Source organism: Notechis scutatus, chromosome 3 (genome assembly GCF_049901735.1).
Source record: "Notechis scutatus isolate UNSWTSFEM ecotype Mainland chromosome 3, rNotScu1.2, whole genome shotgun sequence".
Taxonomy (NCBI): domain Eukaryota; kingdom Metazoa; phylum Chordata; class Lepidosauria; order Squamata; family Elapidae; genus Notechis; species Notechis scutatus.
Window position 1 is genome coordinate 26028396 of NC_142011.1, and position 20447 is coordinate 26048842.

At 39.1% G+C, this 20447-nt stretch overlaps 1 protein-coding gene across 1 annotated transcript in view; it reads left to right on the forward strand.

The window, feature by feature from the left end:
- STK4 (serine/threonine kinase 4) overlaps window positions 1–19726 on the forward strand; it is a 60564-nt gene extending 40838 nt beyond the window's left edge. The window contains exon 11 of the mRNA XM_026665032.2: window positions 19507–19726. Within this exon, the coding sequence (XP_026520817.1) occupies window positions 19507–19665 (159 nt within the window). The 3' untranslated portion in view covers window positions 19666–19726. The remainder of the gene's footprint in view (window positions 1–19506) is intronic.
- Window positions 19727–20447: the final 721 nt, after the last annotated feature.

The following is a 20447-nucleotide window of genomic DNA, read 5'->3' on the forward strand; positions in this document are numbered from 1 at the left end:
CTTCTGGGTTGAATGGCTGCCATCCACGGCTGCTACACGGCTTTAAGGAATTGCTGAGACATGCCAAGTGCCATGCTCTGAAATACATGTTTCTTTCTGTGTAGAGAGCCATAGAAATGGCCTTGAAGGGAATATACAGAAGCAACAAGGGCAGGGACATTCTTGAAGCCCGAGGGAAAGGAGATATTGTTAGGAAGAGACTTGAGTGACTCATTCCTGACTAAGCAGACTAGCAACAGCCTATCTCACTAAAATGCAGTTCTTGCCTTCCCATGGGGCCAATTTTCGATCTAGTCTAGCTCATAGAGCTACTACTTCAAATCCAATGCTTGTTGTAGTCCTAGTGCTACCCACATTGAACATTGTAAAGCTAAGGTACAGTTGATGTTTTTAAATGCACAGCAGTTATTTAAAAAAAACGGTCATTCGTGCTCTTATTTTACAAAATATTGAAAGCAGTGTATATGTGCTAAACATTTACATGTTCCATTTTTATTTACTAAATCAATTTAAGTGTCCCTGCATCTTGCAGATGTGGCTTTGGGCAGCTAAGAACACATTATAAACAATGCAAGAAATCAATCTCAACAAAGCATTAAAAAAAAAACCTGCTGTGATCATTTAGTAGAACAATAACATCTCATGGTAGCTAACCTCCATTTTTGATGCCAGGTCTTCAGTCCTTTGCAAAAGGCGAGTAGCATCAGGGCCAGTGACCAGTCATGGGATTCATTGCAGAGAATGTAGTGCTTTAACATTTGAGAGAACAAATATTACATCTAACCAACCCAGGTCCCTAGATTGCCTGTAAAAAATATTGAATAGTGTTCGAGTCTTTATAGATTTTTAATATATTGTAAACTTCCAGGCTAAATTATGCAGATTTTTTATATTAGATCATTAAATAATTCTTGTGTCCCTACTAGTTTCTTCTCCAATAGTAACTCTAAAGCTTTTCCTACCCCTACTACGTCAGATGCTGAAGGCCAAGTTTTGAATCTTTAGTATGCAGAGTGTGTTTTCTGTAGAAAACTTACAATAGAATAGGGCTGTAACGAAGGTCAATTAGCTGAAATTTTCATTTTCTACAAGCATATTTCACTTTTTAAGATTTGATATATTAAATACTTCAGAAGAGCTCCAAAGAATGTTAATGGTCTTACCAGTTGCACAGAGGAAACATCTATTATTATTTATGGAAATGATTGATAGTGAGGCCTTTTAAGATGCCAAGTGATTTACTGTTTATTGATTAATGAAAATATGTTCTGGTTTACAATGACCAACTTGCCTGATGATGTATTACTTTTTTGTGCTGATGTTTTTTTTGTCTTACAATGCCTTGGTATCTTGCTTCTTTTCTTTTTATACACACCACTCAAATAGGTTTTTTTAAATTAAACTTGATGTTTTTCCTTCTAATCCTCCTTGACAGCAATCAAATTTGGAGGACAGTTTGATGCCGAACAAGTTTCTTTTAAAAATCTGATTACTGCAATGAGGTCATCTTTACAAGGGAAGCACAATTTATATAATATTTATTTTATAGCGTCAGTCAGTAAACTCTGGCTAATTAACAGTAAACATCAAATGACAATCCATAGGAAAACTCAGCACTCTCAGAGGAGCATAGCATAGCTAAAATGACAATATCCAATTCTTAGAAAATTCTTTCTCTCTTACTTCATTTAGAATAGAATAGAATAGAATAGAATAGAATAGAATAGAATAGAATAGAATAGAATAGAATAGAATAGAATAACAGTTGGAAGGGACCTTGGAGAGTTAGGGTCTTCTAGTCCAACCCCCTTCTCAGGCAGGAAACCCTATACCAGGGGTGGGCAAACTTTTTGCCTCGGGGGCCACATTGACTTTTAAAATTTGACAGACGGGCCGGGTCAGCACAAGATTTTTTGGGAATCGCCCCCCCCCTCCCCCCCTTTTCTCCTCCTTCCCCTCCCCTCGGAGGCCCCCTGAGTCAGGAGTTGCTACCGCCGGCACGGCTCCGCGTGTCTCCAGTCCTGCGTTGCCTCGGGAAGGGAAAGGCAAAAAGGAAGAGCTGCAGCGGTGCTTTGCAATGGCAGCAGCGGCACCGGAGGCTCAGGCTCAGCGGCTCCTGGTTTTGCCTTTTCCTTCCCAAGGCAATGCAGGACTGGAGCCGCGCGGAGCTGCGCCGGCGGTAGCAACTCCTGACAGCCCCAGCCGGACACCTGAGCGGAGCCCGAGTGGAACTGCCTGTTGCTGCTGCTGGAGCACCGCGGGGTCGCCTCCTCCAAGCAGCCCGCCCGCCCGCCGGGCTTCCCCTCTGCCGCGCAGCTCGGGGCCAGGCGCAAGTGCCCATGAGTTAAAACGAAGCCGAAAGTTGCTGGGAAGTTGCTCGGGTTTCCGGGGCTTTCAGGGCTTTGCAAAGGCAAAGTTTGCAGGCTGGAGCGTCTGGCCCCGAGCCGCACGGCAGCCCACTCCAAGCAGCCCGCCCCGCCCGCCGGGCGGAACCCTTCCCACTCCTCGGCCTTCAAACTTTGCCTTTGCAAAGCCCTGGAAGCCTCGGAAACCCGAGCAACTTCCCAGCAACTTTCGGCTTTGTTTTAACTCGTGGGCGCTTGCGCCGCCCGAGCCGCACGGCAGCCCGCTCCAAGCAGCCCGCCCGCCCGCCCGGGCGGAACCCTTCCCGGTCCTCAGCGGGAAGACACTCCAGCCTGCAAACTTTGCCTTTGCAAAGCCCTGAAGCCCGAAACCCGAGCAACTCCCAGCAACTTTCGGCTTGCTTTTAACTCGCGGGCGCCGCGCCGCCCCAAGCCGCACGGCGGAGGGGAAGCCTGGAGTGCCGCCGGTCACCTCCTCCAAGCAGCCCGCCTGCCCACCCGCCCGCCGGGCTTCTCCTCCGCCGCGCGGCTCGGGGCCAGGCGCGAGCGCCCGCGAGTTAAAACGAAGCCGAAAGTTGCTGGAAAGTTGCTCGGGTGCTGGGAGCAGGCTTTTAAAGTGCCACCCGAGCAGGACCGCCGAGCCGGGAAACCAAGGCAGGGCAAGTCTCCACCAGCAGCGGCCTAGCTTTAGGTGGCTCCAAGCAGCCCACTCCAAGCAGCCCGCCCCGCCCGCCGGGCGGAACCCTTCCCGCTCCTTGGCAGGAAGACGCTCCAGCCTGTAAGCTTTGCCTTTGCAAAGTTTAAGCCTGGAAGCCCCGGAAAAAAAAGGGGGATCGGTGGGGACTCACCTTCGGAGAGGTCGCACTCGAAGGTGATTTCGAACTCCCAGCCAAGGCCTTTGCAAATTTCTTTTCTTTCCTACCCCTAGATCGCTCCGCACTGTTTTGCAGCTTTGGGGGCCACGCGGCACAGGGCAATATGCCACGCCCAGCAATTTTTTTTCAGGGGCGGGCCGGATTGGACAGACCAATGGCAGCGATTTTTTTTCAGGGGCGGGCCGGATTGGACAGACCAACGAGCCGGATGTGGCCCGCGGGCCGTAGTTTGCCCACCCCCTGCCCTATACCATTTCAGACAAATGGTTGTTCAATCTCTTCTTAAAACTTCCGGTGTTGGAGCATTCACAACCTCTGGAGGCAAATTGTTCCACTGATTAATTGTTCTAACTTTCAGGAAATTTCTTCTTAGTTCTAGCTTTACTTTGGGAGAAGGACTTTCATTGAAATAAGTGTTGAAGAAGTAGATGAAGCTATAAAGATTTTCCTTTTCCTCCATACCTCATACATTCTCCAGTGCTGCAATGGGTCTTGGAAGTCTTCTCCTGCCTCTAAGACAAATTATAGCATCTTGGGAGAATCTCCGCGTACATGAAATGGTTGCATGAGAGTCAGTGGTGGGGGGAGCAGGACTTTCACTGACTCTGGTATATATATATTTTTCTTTTTTTTCTTCGTCTTTTCCTGTGGCTTATTGCAAGGATAAAAAAATACAACCTAGACACTGGAGAATTAGTTTTTCAAATAAATGGGGGGAAATCCATACAATATAATCAGTCACAATTCTCTATTTACCATAAGTTAATATTTTAAGCAAGGAAAATGGTTTAATAACATTGATTTCGCCCAGGTGTAAATGATCCTGCTTTAATTGTTTATGTGGGATGAACACTGTGCTCTTACTGAACAAGTTTTGTTTCATTTGCTGCATTTAGAAGCCTCCAGATTGGTAATGTTTTGTTCTAAGATCAAGCAAAAGGTGCATGTTGTTCTAACCTCAAAATAAAACTGACCACACACGTGAATATGTTTTGAACTTGTAACATTTGAAGAGATCCTTCAAAGTCAGAATCCATAGCATTTCATAACATTGGCAGATGGTGAAAAGATTGAATATTGGGATTAAAGGATTATAAGAAAACAATGTTCCACACTAAGGTAACTTGATGTCTAATTTTTAAAAACATTTTTTGTAACTAGTGTGGTTTACAGGTAGTCCTCGGATTACAATGGCAATTGGGACAGGCATTGCTGTTACTAAGCAGTGTGGTTGTAAAGCACAAGTTAAATGATCCATTGCTGAGTAGCAACAGTCTCAGCAGTCCAAATTGCTGTTATAACTTCAGTGGGTGTGGCTTGTTAAAACAGGAAGCAGCGGGGGCACCAGGTAAGGAGAATGGGGGTGGGTGGCCGTGGGGAGGGCAAGAGAAGGAGGCTGTGAAACTGCACAAGCACAGGGGAGGGGGCCAGATGGAGATTGGGGGTTAGTACAAGCATAGAGAAACCAGGGACACTTAACAGAGTGATTTCTGAGTTTCCCTACCAGCTTCTCTGTAACTTTGCTTGTGGAAAGCTTGGCAAGGAAGGTGGCAAATCGTGATCATGTGACCCATGGGGCGCTTCCTCATACTTTTTTGAAGTTTTGAAAACAGACATGATAACGATTTGCAAAAATATAACCTTTTTTCATTAAGGTTTTTTTTTTTTTACATTTGCAACCCAACTTACTACAAAAACTCCTAGTGTTTAAAAATTGTTTATAACAGAAGGTCATATTAAGAATGTTTTGTTTTCCTATACATCTAGTCTGAATAGCTGAACTGATTCAGTTTAAACTCTCAGCTTAGCGAGATTATATTCTTCATTTTATGTTTTCCACCTTGAGCTACGCATACGAATAAAATAAAGTTACAAAAACTAAAAAAAGTAAAGAATAAAAATGTAAAATTAATAAGAAGAAATGATACAATATATGTCATTTACAAAAGCTACCAAAACAGGCTTGAGTAATATGTACAAGATTTGATTTCAATGTTTGTCGATCTATTTTTGAAATAGATACTTCTCTTGACCTCAGTGAACCTAGCTCCCAATTAGCTACTGTGTTTGTTGCAGCAGTGTCATTGAGGTGTTCTGCAAGCTTGAGAAATGTGATCTCTTTCTGGCTGCATGTCTTACAATGAACTTCTAATCACTAAGCAGGGACATTTGCTTGAAAAGATGGCTCCTTACTTCCATTGCAAATCATTTAAGACTATTATGAATATAAAAGGATGAAAGGAACATAGCCACCACTTCCTTGGTTTATTGGCCATGTCAGAGCAGGCTTATTTCTCACAATAGCTCTCCAAGGTAGTTTGGAATGAGAATATTGACAAAACCAACTCAGTGCATTTTATGATTGAGGATCTAATTTTTTAATGTTATCGGAGTATAACTTTTTCCTATCAATTACAAAATATTTGTAAGGTTGAAATAAGGTTGAATGCAACATGAAATATAAACAAAAGACAACTGGATGAGACTAAAGATACAATAAGACCATTTTTCTCTCTTCATATTGCACAACTAGATGTTTATGTTAGGCTGCAAACAACAAAACAGGATACCATTTTTTGTGCTTCCTAGTAAATGATGGTCAGAGATGCATTATTTCTGATTCTGGAGGCAATGTATCACTATAATAATTGGCAGTCACTGATAGCCTCAACCTATATATATTTGTTAAGTCCTTTAGAAAGTTTACTGGTGCAAAAAGTCTTGGATTATTCAGTTGTATTAAAATATTTTAGGATTGGTATCAAGAAAGGATGACGCTTATTTCTATATACTTTCACACATTGCTTACTTTTATACAGGTGAAACTCAAAAAATTAGAATATCGTGCAAAAGTTCATTTATTTCAGTAATGCAACTTAAAAGGTGAACCTAATGTATCAGATAGACTCATTACATGCAAAGCAAAATAGTTCAAGCCGTGATATGTCATAATTGAGATGATTATGGCTTACAGCTCATGAAAACCCCAAATCCACAATCTCAGAAAATTAGAATATTGTGAAAAGGTTCAATATTCTAGGGTCAAAGTGTCCCATTCTAATCAGCTAATTAAGCCATAACACCTGCAAAGGGTTCCTGAGCCTTTAAATAGTCTCTCAGTCTGATTCAGTCGGAATCACAATCATGGGAAAGACTGCTGACCTGACAGTTGTGCAGAAAACCATCATTGACACCCTCCATAAGGAGGGAAAGCCTCAAAAGGTAATTGAAAAAGAAGTTGGATGTTCCCAAAGTGCTGTATCAAAGCACATTAATAGAAAGTTATGTGGAAGGGAAAAGTGTGGAAGAAAAAGGTGCACAAGCAGCAGGGATGACCGCAACCTGGAGAGGATTGTCAGGAAAAAGCCATTCAAAAGCGTTGGGGACTTTCACAAGGAGTGGACTGAGCTGGAGTTAGTACATTAAGAGCCACCACACACAGACAGATTCTGGACATGGGCTTCAAATGTCGTATTCCTCTTGTCAAGCCACTCCTGAACAACAAACAACATCAGAAGTGTCTTACCTGGGCTAAAGAAAAACAGAACTGGTCTGTTGCTCAGTGGTCCAAAGTCCTCTTTTCTGATGAGAGCAACTTTTGCATCTCATTTGGAAAGAGTCTGGAGGAAGAATGGAGAGGCACACACTGCAAGATGCTTGAAGTCCAGTGTGAAGTTTCCACAGTCTGTGTTGATTTGGGGAGCCATGTCATCTGCTGGTGTTGGTCCACTGTGCTTCATTAAGTCCAGGGTCAACGCAGCAGTCTACCAGGAAATTTTGGAGCACTTCATGCTTCCTTCCACAGACAAGCTTTATGGGGATGCTGACTTCATTTTCCAGCAGGACTTGGCACCTGCCCACACTGCCAAAAGCACCAAAACCTGGTTCAATGACCGTGGGATTACTGTGCTTGATTGTCCAGAAAACTCGCCTGACCTGAACCCTGTAGAGCAGGGGTCCCCAACCACCGGGCCGCGGACCGGTACCGGGCCGTGGAGCACTCTTTACCGGGCCGCAAAGAAAAAAAAATAAAAAAATGGCGGCTTTCTTCACCTTCGGTGAATGCTGCTGGGATCGGGGATCAAGGACACAAATGAAAGAAGGGGAGGGAGGAAGCAACCGAAGCCTGTCCTGCTCTCTGGCTCAGCTCTCTCAGTCGCTTTCTCGCTCCTCCACCAGCCCAGGAAGAAACTGCTTCAAAGAAGCCGGGGGGGTGGCTTTTCCTGTCGCCGCAGCTTCCCCGAAGCGCCCGTTTCACCCCCACCCCGCCCGCCCGCCCGCTCGCGGTTCAATCCACAGTGCTCCGTTCTGCCTGCCTGCCTGTCTGGTTGTTTGGGAGCAGCTTCGGCTGAGAATAATAACTATTCGCCTCTTTTTATCAGCCAAGCTGCTCCGAAACTAAGAAGGCAGGCAGGCAGGCAGGTAGAACGGAGCACTGTGGATTGAACCGCGAGCGGGCGGGCGGGCGGGTGGGGTGAAACGGGCGCTCGGGAAGCTGTGGCGACAGGAAAAGCCACCCCACCCCCCACCCCGGCTTCTTTGAAGCAGTTTCTTCCTGGGCTGCTGTAGGAGCGATAGAGTGACTGAGAGAGGAACGAGGCAGACACCTGAGGGAGGGAGGGAGGGAGACACCTGAGGGATGGGGCTGAGGGAGGCAGGGCCGAGGCGCTCCTGAACTTGGTGGTTTGCTGGCAGACGTTTATTACCCGACTAGGTAACAACATCAGATGTTACCTAGTCAGGTAATGAAACGTCTGCAAGCAAACTACCAAACTCGGATTCTCTCCCCCCGTCCTTGAAAAAATGTTTCTGCTTGAAACCGGTCCCTGGTACAAAAAGGTTGGAGACCACTGCTGTAGAGAATCTATGGGGCATTGCCAAGAAAAAGATGAGAGACATGAGACCGAACAATGCAGAAGAGCTGAAGGCCGCTATTGAAGCATCCCGGTCTTCCACAACACCCCAGCAGTGCCACAGGCTGATAGCTTCCATGCCACGCCACATCGAGGCAGTAATTGCTGCAAAAAGGGCCCAAACCAAGTACTGAGTACCTATGTATGCTTATACTTTTCAGAGGTCCGATATTGTTTTATGTACAATCCTTGTTTTACTGATTGCATGTAATATTCTAATTTTCTGAGATTGTGGATTTGGGGTTTTCATGAAACTGTAAGCCATAATCATCTCAATTATGACAAATCACAGCTTGAACTATCTTGCTTTGCATGTAATGAGTCTATCTCATATATTAGTTTCACCTTTTAAGTTGCATTACTTAAATAAATGGACTTTTGCATGATTTTTTAATTTTTTCGAGTTTCACCTGTATATCTTTATTTTGCCTTCTCTTTATTCTCAAATATTGCAATTTTGGTGTCTGGAAAACTCATCATTAGAGTTTTCCCCCAGAGTATTTTTTCTGCTCTTCATTGCATGTTATAATAGTCATGTGCACAGTATTCCCAACATGATAGCAACATGGGTTATCAGGTTATCCACCAAAAATCCAGATCAGTTTTCTTGGTCAATCACTGTCAGGCTCAAATCCAAAGACAACACAGTGAAATCCAATCGACTCAATTCTATATTTGCATAATAGGCAGAATCTTGCCAGACTAAAGCTTTAACCTTTTAACCTAATGAATATATCTTGAGAGATTCTACGATGTGGCTACCCTGGACCTCTTCCTTCCTAACCCATCATGTTCGGGACTTTGCAGTATCTTTATTTGGGCTTCTCTCTGCAATGCACTGCTTCCTCCCTGGGAAATTGCAGTGCTCCTGCCACAATCCGACCCTCCACCCCCACACACATCTTCAGGTGCACATTCCATCACAATCACCATCAGCAATATATGGGAGATGTCAGGAGTTCCTTTTTTTCTTTTTCCTCATTATGAAGTGGTTTACATTTAATTACACGGCTTACACCAAACTGCATTTCCCCATTTCTGAACCAATCCAACATAAACCTTGGTACTCTTCCTTTTTTTAAAAGAATCACTCTAAATCAGGAGTCCCTAACTCCTGCTCTGTGGACTGCTACCGGTACATGACCCATTGGCCGCGCAAGTATTGGGTGAGCATACAAAGCTTCATTTGCACATGCGCAAGATTAGCTTACTTGTGTGAAACCATCCCCTCCCTCCCCCATCCCCCCTGCTTCTGCCGGTCTTTGGAGCTTGAAATGTTGGGGTCGGCTGCTCTAAATAATTTGAGGATATAAAATTTTACTTGTCAGCCTAATTCTAGAACATTTGTGAATGCACTTCTAATCCAAACTTTTACAATTTTTTTGTTCCTCTTAAGACTCCTGTAATTATCCACTGCTTTCTGCTCCTAACTAAATATTTTAGAATTAGAATTCTTTTATTGGTCAAGTGTGATTGGACACACAAGGAATTTGTCTTGTTGCATATGCTCTCAGTATACATAAAAGAAAAGATACATTCATCAAGAGTCAAGAATCATAAGGTACAACACTTAATAATAGTCATAGGGTACAATAAGCAATCAAATCATACTAGGAAACAGTCAATATACATCATAAGGATACAAGCGACAAAAGTTACAGCCATACAGTCACAAGTGGGAGGGGATGGGTGATAAGGAGTGATGAGAAGATTAATAGTAATAGTAGTGCAGACTTTGTAAATAGTTGGACAGTTTTGAGGGAATTATTTGTTTAGCAGAGTGATGGCGTTCGGGAAAAAACTGTTCTTGTGTCTAGTTGTTCTGGTGTGCAGTGCTCTATAGCGTTGTTTTGAGGAAAGGAGTTGAAACAGTTTATGTCCGGGATGTGAGGGGTCTGTAAATACTTTCACAGCCCTCTTTTTGACTCGTGCAGTATACAGGTCCTCGACTGAAAGCAGGTGGATAGTAATTGTTTTTTCTGCAGTCCTAATTATCCTCTGAAGTCTGTGTCTGTCCTGTTAGGTTCCAGGACCAAACCAGACAGTTATAGAGGTGCAGATGATAGACTCAATAATTCCTCTGTAGAACTGTATCAGCAGCTCCTTGGGCAGTTTGAGCTTTCTGAGTTAGCACAGAAAGAACATTCTTCGTTGTGTTTTTTTGATGATGTTTTTTATCAATTTATCACTAGGTTAACCACTTACCATGACTGCAAATTTTGTTCAAGCATTTTTTGGCATTCTATAAATTATAATTTGTTTTATAAATTATATTATACATTTTTATAAATATATTATAATTTTTTTTTCAAATGCTTAAAATTGCCTAGAAAATTCATTTGCACTTCATGCTTGAAGTTTTAGCATTGTTTTTAAGTATTTCAATTTAAGGCTACATACTCTAAACAATTCTTATATTGAAGAAGAAAACATAGTGGTCTGTAGTTCCCCATAATATTTGCTTCTGAAATAGTTCTTTCTGAATATATAAACCACAGTCTATGCATCATTTTCTATGACTACTGAAAAACTTTCTGCAATACTTTATGAACAAACAATCTCTTTACAAACTAAAGCCTTTCATGTATTCCTTTTCATGTTCTTCAGGTAATCTGAAAAAGGCATCCCAATCTTTGAGTTTTTAACTGATTTTTTTTTTTCATGGTATTGCCAAGGGATAGTGCCATTGCACATTTGGCTACCACATTGGAAACATTTAGTCTTCTATTTCTTGTGTTTTAGAAATTTTGACAGGAATGCAAGTTTTACCCAGTAGCAATATTAGCCTTTTGAAGTTATTTTTTCCCCTACCCCACTATTAAGCAGGATTTAGATTTTTATTCCACCATTTTGTTAAATAATAAACATCTCAATGCTTCTCCCTCCTCTTATGTTTTCCACAACAACTATCTTGGACAATGATTGGCCTGAAGTCACCCAGCCAATTTTTCATACTGTACCTAGAGGGCTAGAACTCACACATTCCAGGTTTCTAGAAAAGCACCTTAACCACTACAGCAAATTTTCCCCCATGTACCCAATATTCCTAGTAAAAAGGTTAATTTTAGTATTAACCGAATTAATGTCCAAAACTTTTGAGTCACTTGTTAATGTGTAAGACAGCATTTCTTGTTGCCATAACACCAGAATGTTGCAGGAATATTTGCTTCATTCAGATGAAGATGGTATTTAATTTTGTTGTACGAGGTGCAATAACAATAAGCTAAACTAAACTAAACTAAACTTTAAGTTATTTTAATCCTTCTCCCTTTTCTACAAATAAGCCAATCTTATAGATATAGAGTGACTCAAGACTAGCTTTTCAAACACATAGATTTGATAAGTGGACTATAGTGATTTTTGAAATGGTTATTTTGTAAATGAGCAGTATTGGTAGAGAGAATGGTATATTTGAACTTATTTAGTTAAAAAAAATTGCTTTCCTGCAAATTCGACCATTGTCCTGAGTTCAACTTGATTCTAGAATTCTGCTTTTATACATCAGTTTTGACTTAATATTTGATCCTCACAACATGGGTGGTACGGCAGAGCAGTATTGTTCTTAATATTTTCTTAATGCATGGATTTATTGCAGTATGCTCTATATGAGATTTCCCTTGAAAAGCAGTCAGATGCCATAGCTGGTCCCAAATGTTATGGTATATGTAATTGTAGACAAGTGTTGTTAGGTACAGTTGAACCTTTGCTCCATGAGTTGCTTGGCTTCTGTGAATTGGTCAGCTTCTGAGTGCAATGCAAAGTGTTGGTTGTTTATTAGAAACCTATCCATGGCATAAAGCCTGGCTATCTAAAGACCACTGTCTTCCATGGTTTTTGCCCAATTTGTATGCTGTTGACAAACTCTATGTCCCATCCATTAAGCATAGTCATCTCATGAGACCTAGGAGGCATGTTTTTTGGGAACACCATTCTTCTGTAAGATAAACCTGGTCCCCACCCTGGCCATATTCAAAAGACCTGTGATATGTAATCCAGGGTTAGAGTGAGTAGTCAATCTGGTGTGTTTGATTATCTTTTTAATTGTTGTTTTTCTTAAAGAATTTGGGTTTTTTAAATTGTATTTTTTGTTTTTACTACACACCAGTGGGGGGGATTCCAATTTTTTTTTACTACCAGTTCTATGGGCGTGGCTTGATGGGCATGGCAGGGGAAGGATAGTGTAAAAAATCTCCAGTCAGAGGTGATATTTTGCGGTTCTCTGAACTACTCAAAATTTCCGCTACCGGTTCTCCAGAACTGGTCAGAACCCGCTGAATACCTCTTCTGCAATACACCCTCCAGGGTTGTTATGGAGTTGGGCAACTTTATTTCTAAATAAAATTCATCCCACATCCTGGTAGGATTGTTTTGGTAGTAACCAGGTTCTGTGAATGATAGAGATCATGATGAGTAACTGGTTTTAATACTCTAATTTAAATTGAATAGCAAAAATATGTCAGATTAGAAATGAGCAATACTATATAAAATTAGAAGTGGGATAGTTAAGGATGCAATTATACTGCAGCTGTTTACAATAAAGCCCCTTTTTCTCATTTGTTAAGCATTTTCAAAGAGTGTGGTTTTTTTCTTTATTCCAATGTTGTATGTATGTAGATTTTCCTAAGTATTTTTACTCACTTCTTCCTCCTTTCATTGGAAAATTAATATAGTTCCATGGGGTCCTTGGTGCTCTCTGAGCTTGGTTGTTTTCTTGCAGATGTTTTATTATGAAACTAGGTAACATCATCAGTGTTAGCTACAGTTATGATGTTATCTTGTTTAGTAATGAAATGTCTGCACAAAAACAATGAAGTTCGGAGAGCACCAAAGATTCCTCACAGGTCAACCCTGAGCTACAAATATTGTCTTCTAATATAGTTCAAGAATTACTGCAAGAAAAGTATTGCAACAAGGAGTATAACATATTTTAAGATATGTGCATTAAATACATTTTTATTTAAGAAAATAAATTTTCTTAAATAGAAGTTTGAAAGCTAGGCTAGTTGTGACTTCTTTTTACTGTCGACTATAAGCATAATTACTCAGGTATAATTCAGAATGTATTAATGTAATGCAATTCAGTGAAACTATCCCATGGGCCAGATATTTTTTTTTTCCTGCAGAGGATTGATTCAGGCTCTTAGAAGCTCGATATGGTTAATGTGTTGGTAAATTGAAACTGCAAGATTTGATTTCTCATCAATTGTGAATGCTATGGAATCAGTTCTTGCAGCTTAAAAAGTCTTCTACGGCTTAAATATCCTGTGTCCTATGGATGTCCCTGCCCTATTAAAAGTTTGCATTTCAGTATCTGTATAATCTCTATCTATCAGCACTGCCCAATAACAGAATAAAGATTAATATTGTCTGTAGAAAGGGAATTTAAATGCACAAAGCCTATATTGTTTATTTTACAGATATATATTTGTCCAATTTGTATGGTACTGAATCTTTTGGACCCCTGATGGCTTACAACGGTATACAAAAATACAATATAAACCTTCAATAAATAAACCAATAATACAATTCATAGTAAACAGCATAGTAGAATAGCAATAATAACTATAACATTCAAGTAAACAAAAAAATTTCCTTAAGGACTCTCTGAGGAACATGATTTTCTTCAAATAGGGGCAGAAATTTTAAACTCTTTCAGGGTTATGTTAATAATTAGATGTATTGCTTCATTAAGTATTAATTACTTTGCTGTCTAAAATCAGAAAATGAAGTATTTATTTTGAGGAGAAAATATGTCCACATGGAACAGCCAACAATTTCTCAATTTTTAAGTATTTTAATGCTTCAGCTATAATAAATGGCTGTGTGAAAAAGGTCTGTGTTTCATTTTTGTTGATCCTGAGATACTGACCTTTGCTTTTTTAATTCAATTATAGGGTAGGAGTAATGGAAGAAAGACAGCATCCTTTGTGTGTTATTAGATTTAAATTATCAAAGCCTTTTGATGTCCTTTAAAGATTTATTAGATGAAATGCTTGTAATTGGCTTTTGTGAAACAAGACAGTTGAGGCACCCTGACATTTCTTCCCTTCTGAGCAAGCTTGTATCAAAATCAAAATGCTAGCAGAAATTAAATTTGTACTCGCAGATACTAGTATGAGCAAACTGAAACATTGGTCCAACTTAGACATATTGTCCAAAATGTGGGATTTGCATGCATTTCAGCATTTTTCCCCTCGAATACTTGTATTAAAATTATTACTTTATTTTACATCTAAACCAAAGGTGCTTTTTTCAAGCGGCAACTGGATTTTCTGGTTTTTCTTTGAAGATGTTTTGCTCTGAACTGAAGATGTTCTTGGTTGAGAAACGAAATATCTTCAGAGAAAAACCAGAAAGTGCAGTTCCCTGAAAAAGGCACCTTTGGGACAACCATGACCTGGATGGCTGAGAATCTCTATAGACTTTTACATCTAAACAGGGACATTTAATTTTATATCTGTTAAATAATTTGTAAAGATAAAGTAGTTATGAATAGGTAGTTCAGATCAGGCAAAATTCATATAATACTACTTTGAATGCTAACAATTAGCACTAGCCTTAACTTAATTCATATAATATAGTATAGAAAATTCTATTCCCTTAGGATTTCTTTGCATAGAATTGTAATGAGACCTAAGTATCAAAAGTCTGAGTCCTGTGTTACACATGAAAAGGAAATGAATCATGAGATCATGCACTTTAAAATCTTTCTAGTCCTGTAAGAATGAAATTAGGATAGCTATTTTTCATTAGAGAATGAAAAGGTACAAAGACAGGAGCTCAAAAGTCACTGCTGCTTTTCCTGAGGCAATACCTGATAAAAGAAGCTCAACATAATAGCAAACAAATTCATGCATTCACTGTTTTGGAACAGTGGTTACATAGCATGCTACATAAAATTCAAATGAACCGTATTGTTGGCCCTATTTTTTATGGAGTAAGCCACTGTATTTGAGTGTCTTATAAAACTGGGTTACCAAGACAAATTTATTCCTTGAATTTGGGAATAAGCAGTGGACTAGTTACATTTCAGGAGTATCACATTTGATATCCTATAAATTGAATATATCTTGAGAAGTTTGTTATTGATGAATGGGATCTCTTAAAGCTGCTCTCAAAGTCTATGTTAAATTTAACCTAAAAGCAAGTTTATTCATGTACCTGGATTCAATTTTACATTCTTTTAGATCAGGTGTTAAACTGGATTTCTTCAAGGGCTGGATCAGCCCTGTTTCTGGTGGCAGAGGCACTGCGGGCTGGTTCTTTGCTATTTCCAGGCCAGTCCCGAGGGCCAGATTTAAGCACCCTGTGGGCTGGATCCGGCCCAATGGGCCTTAGGTTTGACACCCCTGTATTAGATCATCACAACAGTGCTGAAAACTGAAAGTGAACTATTGTGAGTAGTATATGGAGCCTGATTACTATTCCTTAAACTCCCAACTTCTTTTCCTGAACTATTTTTTAAAAAATCAGGGCAAAATGATATCAAAATAACAGTGATTGAACTTAAATCATTATGAAATGAGTACTAGTCACAACAAATTGGTGAACTAGGTGATGTTTATTTATTTAAGAAGAATTAAAAGGCTGCCTAACTCACTCTTGGTGACTTATGGTGACTTATATCAATAAACTCCCAGTAGAAAAAATAACCCCCATTGCCCTGGCAACAACAATTAACTGAGCCACTTGATGGCCCCGTATCACTCTGGGATCCCCAGTCGCAGAATCATTCCCTCAGGACCATTTGAAGGAATGTCAAAGTGGGGACCAATCTTATCTATGCAGGGATGATGTTCCACAGGGAGCCACCATGGAGAAGATCTTTCTTCTTAGTCCTGCTAGATGGACCTTCTTAGGACAGGGGACCTATAATATTCCCTGTCTCCTCACTGTGGTGGGTTGGGTAAATATGACTGAGAAAATATGTTCATATTTAATACGTACTTTTTCCCCCTTGGGCCCCTGTGAATGAAGAAACACTAATTCAGTTGCCTGGTAGCAAAACAAAACAACTCATCATAAGGAATTCTCCAGACACTATCTTCCTTTTTTCCCAGGATATCTGGAGTCCCTCCCCTTGTTGAAAAATCAAAATGCTTAGTTGAGGCTAAAGAATTATGTGCCTCCACATTACTGATGAGGTGGCTTCACACATTAAATGTCTTCACACATTAAATGGATTCCCATATTTTTCATGCCAAATGTGAACACATATTAAAGTTTCTCAGGTCTTCCAATCCTTGATAAGGGAACTGCAGGTTAAATTAGTTTTCCCCACCACTTTCTAATATGCTGAACCAAAATGCAATGTACATATTGCTATGAATGCACTTCGTGTGGCTGTTTACAATAACTCCTCATCCAATATGCCTAAATTATTAAGCTGCATTAAGAGTAGATGCTTGTGCTAAGATTTTTACTTTTTAGATTCTCTAAAATATTAATAGCTTTCCATGTTGTAAATTTACAGGAATTCCCACATAGCACTTGATGTTCCTTTTCAGTTGTTTCCCATCTGTAATACTTTTTGGTCACATCATCTTATTCCACAATTTGTGTTATGGCTAGAATATATACACATAAATATTTAAGACTTGGTCCTGTTGGCTAAAATATCAGATTTGGCCTTTCATGAAAATGTGACATCTTGCCATTTCAGAAAATTTCTCTTCAATGTTTAAAAAAATCAGGGCAGTGTAGAATAAGAAAGCAACTATTAACTGCTGAGAGGTCTACAAGAATAGATTCCAGAATTAGTTCTTCCATCTCTGTCTCCTGACATAGTTCATCAGAGTAATTGAAGCAGTTTTTCTGTAAAGGATGAAATCCGATGGAAGTGGATTCTGATAATTAATCTCATCCAATATTATTTAGTCCCTTTGCCTCTAGCGACAGCAGTTTTTAATTTAAACAGTCTGAGATAATGTATCTTTATGATGGCTTGCACTTTGTCCAGCAGTTAGATCTAAAGCAATGATTGAAGAAACAGAGAAACTTCTGCAAATGCTCATCTATGTCTGTAAAAATTGGCTCAGTGTTGCTGAGGTCTTTTTTCCTGGAATGTGAATTGAGTGCATTATAATTGCTGACCAAGTTTTTGAATCTGTTTACCAATACTTGAACTGAGCCTGGAGCCTTGATCAACTTTCTCAGACTTGGAGGCATCAAACTGTGTAGGCACTGCGGCTTCCAAAATTCCCTAACATCATAGCAGATACGCTGCTAGAAGAGGTTGCAGAAAATGAAAGAATAGGTTTATTTGAAAAGGAGCTTATATACAGTCTATTGATTCCAAAAATCTTGTAGTTAAAATTACTGAATCAGGAACCGCTGTGATCTTGTAATTGAAATACTTTTCACCCTAAGGCGATATGTAGACATGAAGCAATAGGCATATTTCTGCCGAAGACTAAAATTAAGTTATATCTGTGTTCAAATGTGGCAGCTACTTCATGCTTGGTCTGTACTGATGCTGTTTCTAGGAGATTCATCCTCCCATGTTCATGATTGTATACTACAGGCTTTAAAAATGTTTACTTAATAGAATAATGACCCCCTAAAACCTGTCAATATTGTAGAGTCCCTGGTTAATTACACATCCTGTCTTCCATGCATTGTGATGTAGATAAGCTGGACCAAATTTTCTTTTGATAATAGTATATCATTTGTAACTAGACTGCTGCATTAAACATAGTGCACAGTCTCAATTTCATAGCAAAAATGCAGTTAGCAAGCTTCCCTATTACCTTAGATTGAATGTTTAAGAAACAGTGTTTGTGAGGAGGGAAGAGTTGGTTTCTCTGGGCACCAAACTTTTAAGTATATTGATTTGGACTAACAAGCTATACTTCCTTTTAGCAATGATAATAGGCTACAAAAGACACAATACTGCTCCAAGGAAAAATTTTCACCACTTAATCTTAATTGAAAGAATTTTTCAAAAAAAATTTTTTTCAGTTTTGTGTCTGAAACCAGGATCCTTACTCCTGGTTTGTTTTTTGTATTGTGCCCATCTGGATTTTGTATGAATATATGAAAACAGACAAAAAGCTTAACCATGGTTATTTTGTTATTCTATAAATCTGGCTTATTGTGGCAGGAAATCAATTTCTGGCTCACTGCAAATTGAGATAACATAAAAAGTCAGAAACTTTAATTAGCTCAATCATGAAGAGTCAGTCAGCGATTGTTTTTGGATGCTGCATTTTGTATGTGCATGCCGTTTCTGTCTAACAATCCTATTTAAGTGTGCATGTATTAAATGGGGATCCTTTGGCTTAATCTTGAAAACGTTCAGTATTTTTATTTGAAAAACTGTAAAGGTGGAAGATGATGATATTTAAACCAGACATCTTGCATCTCTTTAGTGATTTGGGACAATGGAACTTTTAATCAAAACACTCAATTTAATATTTTCTTTTTTGCATTATACTTCATCCTATTATTTTAGTTCCTGTGGGTTGCATGTTGAAGAGTCAGATCTGAAGCAAACATTACAAGATTAGTGTAAAATTTTAGCTGGTCTAATACATTTAAAGGACTGTTGGCTAAAGTAATGTTATCGTATATGGATAATAATATTATCTTTCTGCCATTGGTTGTTGCAATTGTAAGTCAAGTCAGACCCAATTATACAATTTTTCCAATGGTGATTAAGTGAATTACAATGGTTATTTCACAAATCACTCAGTTGCTAAACGAATTCAGGTTCCCCAATGGGTATGTTTTCTCAGGGATTGGCAAAAAAGGTTACAAACAGTAATCACAAGACTGTAGGATGTTGCAATCAGTAGTAAATGCAAGCTAGTTGCCAAGCACTCATATTGTGATCACATGACTCTGGGCACCTGTAAATGCAAATACAGCTCATAAGTCACTTTTTCCAAGGCCCTCATGACTTCAGAAGGTTGTTAAATGAACAGACGTAAGTCAAGAACTTACCTGTAAATAATATTAGTTAACAATTTAGGATATTCATTGTACTATAAAGTCTTCTCTTGGAGAAGTATGTAATATAGCACATGATATGCAGTTGTTTTCTGCTGAGTTAAGACAAAGTAGTGCATCATTTCTTATATAATAAAGGGAAAATATTCCCACTATCTGGGAATTAGGTATTACAATGGTCATGGTTAAAAGTGCATTTTTGGCAAGGCAGATGAAGGTAGGAACAGTAATTAGACCTAGCACTAACAGTAAATTTCATTACACTTATTTGCCAAAAGTAAATTCCTCCATGTTACTCTTTAGCAACATTAATTTGGTTCCATCTTTCCATTTCTATCTGTCCTTTTTGTCTTTTGCAAGTTCACTCTGTTTTATTTATTTATTTTGCCTTATGTTTTTCTTTAGTTGAGGAACTGGACAGTTGATGAACTTCAAAGACGACTTGGGACACTTGATCCCATGATGGAACAGGAGATAGAAGAGGTTCGACAAAGGTATCAATCAAAGCGGCAACCAATTCTAGATGCCATTGAAGCAAAGAAAAGACGCCAGCAGAACTTCTGAGGAAAACCTGGCAGTAGAATAGATGTCCATCATTCCTTACAATAAACTGTTCTACAATAAACTGTTCTATGACTACTGTGTAGGTGGATTTCTATTTCTATTTGCTATAGCACCTTTTCTAACTCAGGTATGCCACTGAATGAAGTCCTCATGAAGAGATCATGCTTTGTATGAATGGTAGATTTTAGATACATTGCATGTTGCTTTTGAGAATTCCTGACTTAGCTGGGAGCTAAACTTTGTATTACAAATCAATAGAAAAGTAGGAAATGGATTTGAATAAAATTGGTACTCAGATTTTACAGTGTTTACAGTTCAGTTCCAAACAATATATGTATTAGTTTAATCTATCAGAATGTATAGTACATTTTGTATGAAAAACCCAAGTAAACAGGACAATAATTCTGACGTCATGTTCTTAGATGAGGTATAGAAATTCAAATTTTTGCTTTTTCATTGAACTGTTAAAAACGTTATAAAATCAGAGTCCTTACACTAATCTGTTATCTATTGATCCAAAAAACATTCATCATATTTGATATATAGCAACCACTTGATGTTAAACAATCCTTACTTTCATTTTGCCGTATTGGTATAATGAACTTTGAAAATGAGTTAAAAAAGAAAGGTGATTTATTAGCAAGTTTACCTATCCTGCTCCAGCATTTGAAAGGGAATATGAACTTTATCTAATCTAGAAACTTCTAAGAGCTCCATGATTTTTATTTCTTTTTTTAAAGTATTACTCCTCAGTGTTATATTTTTTCCTTTGTTTTTTTATT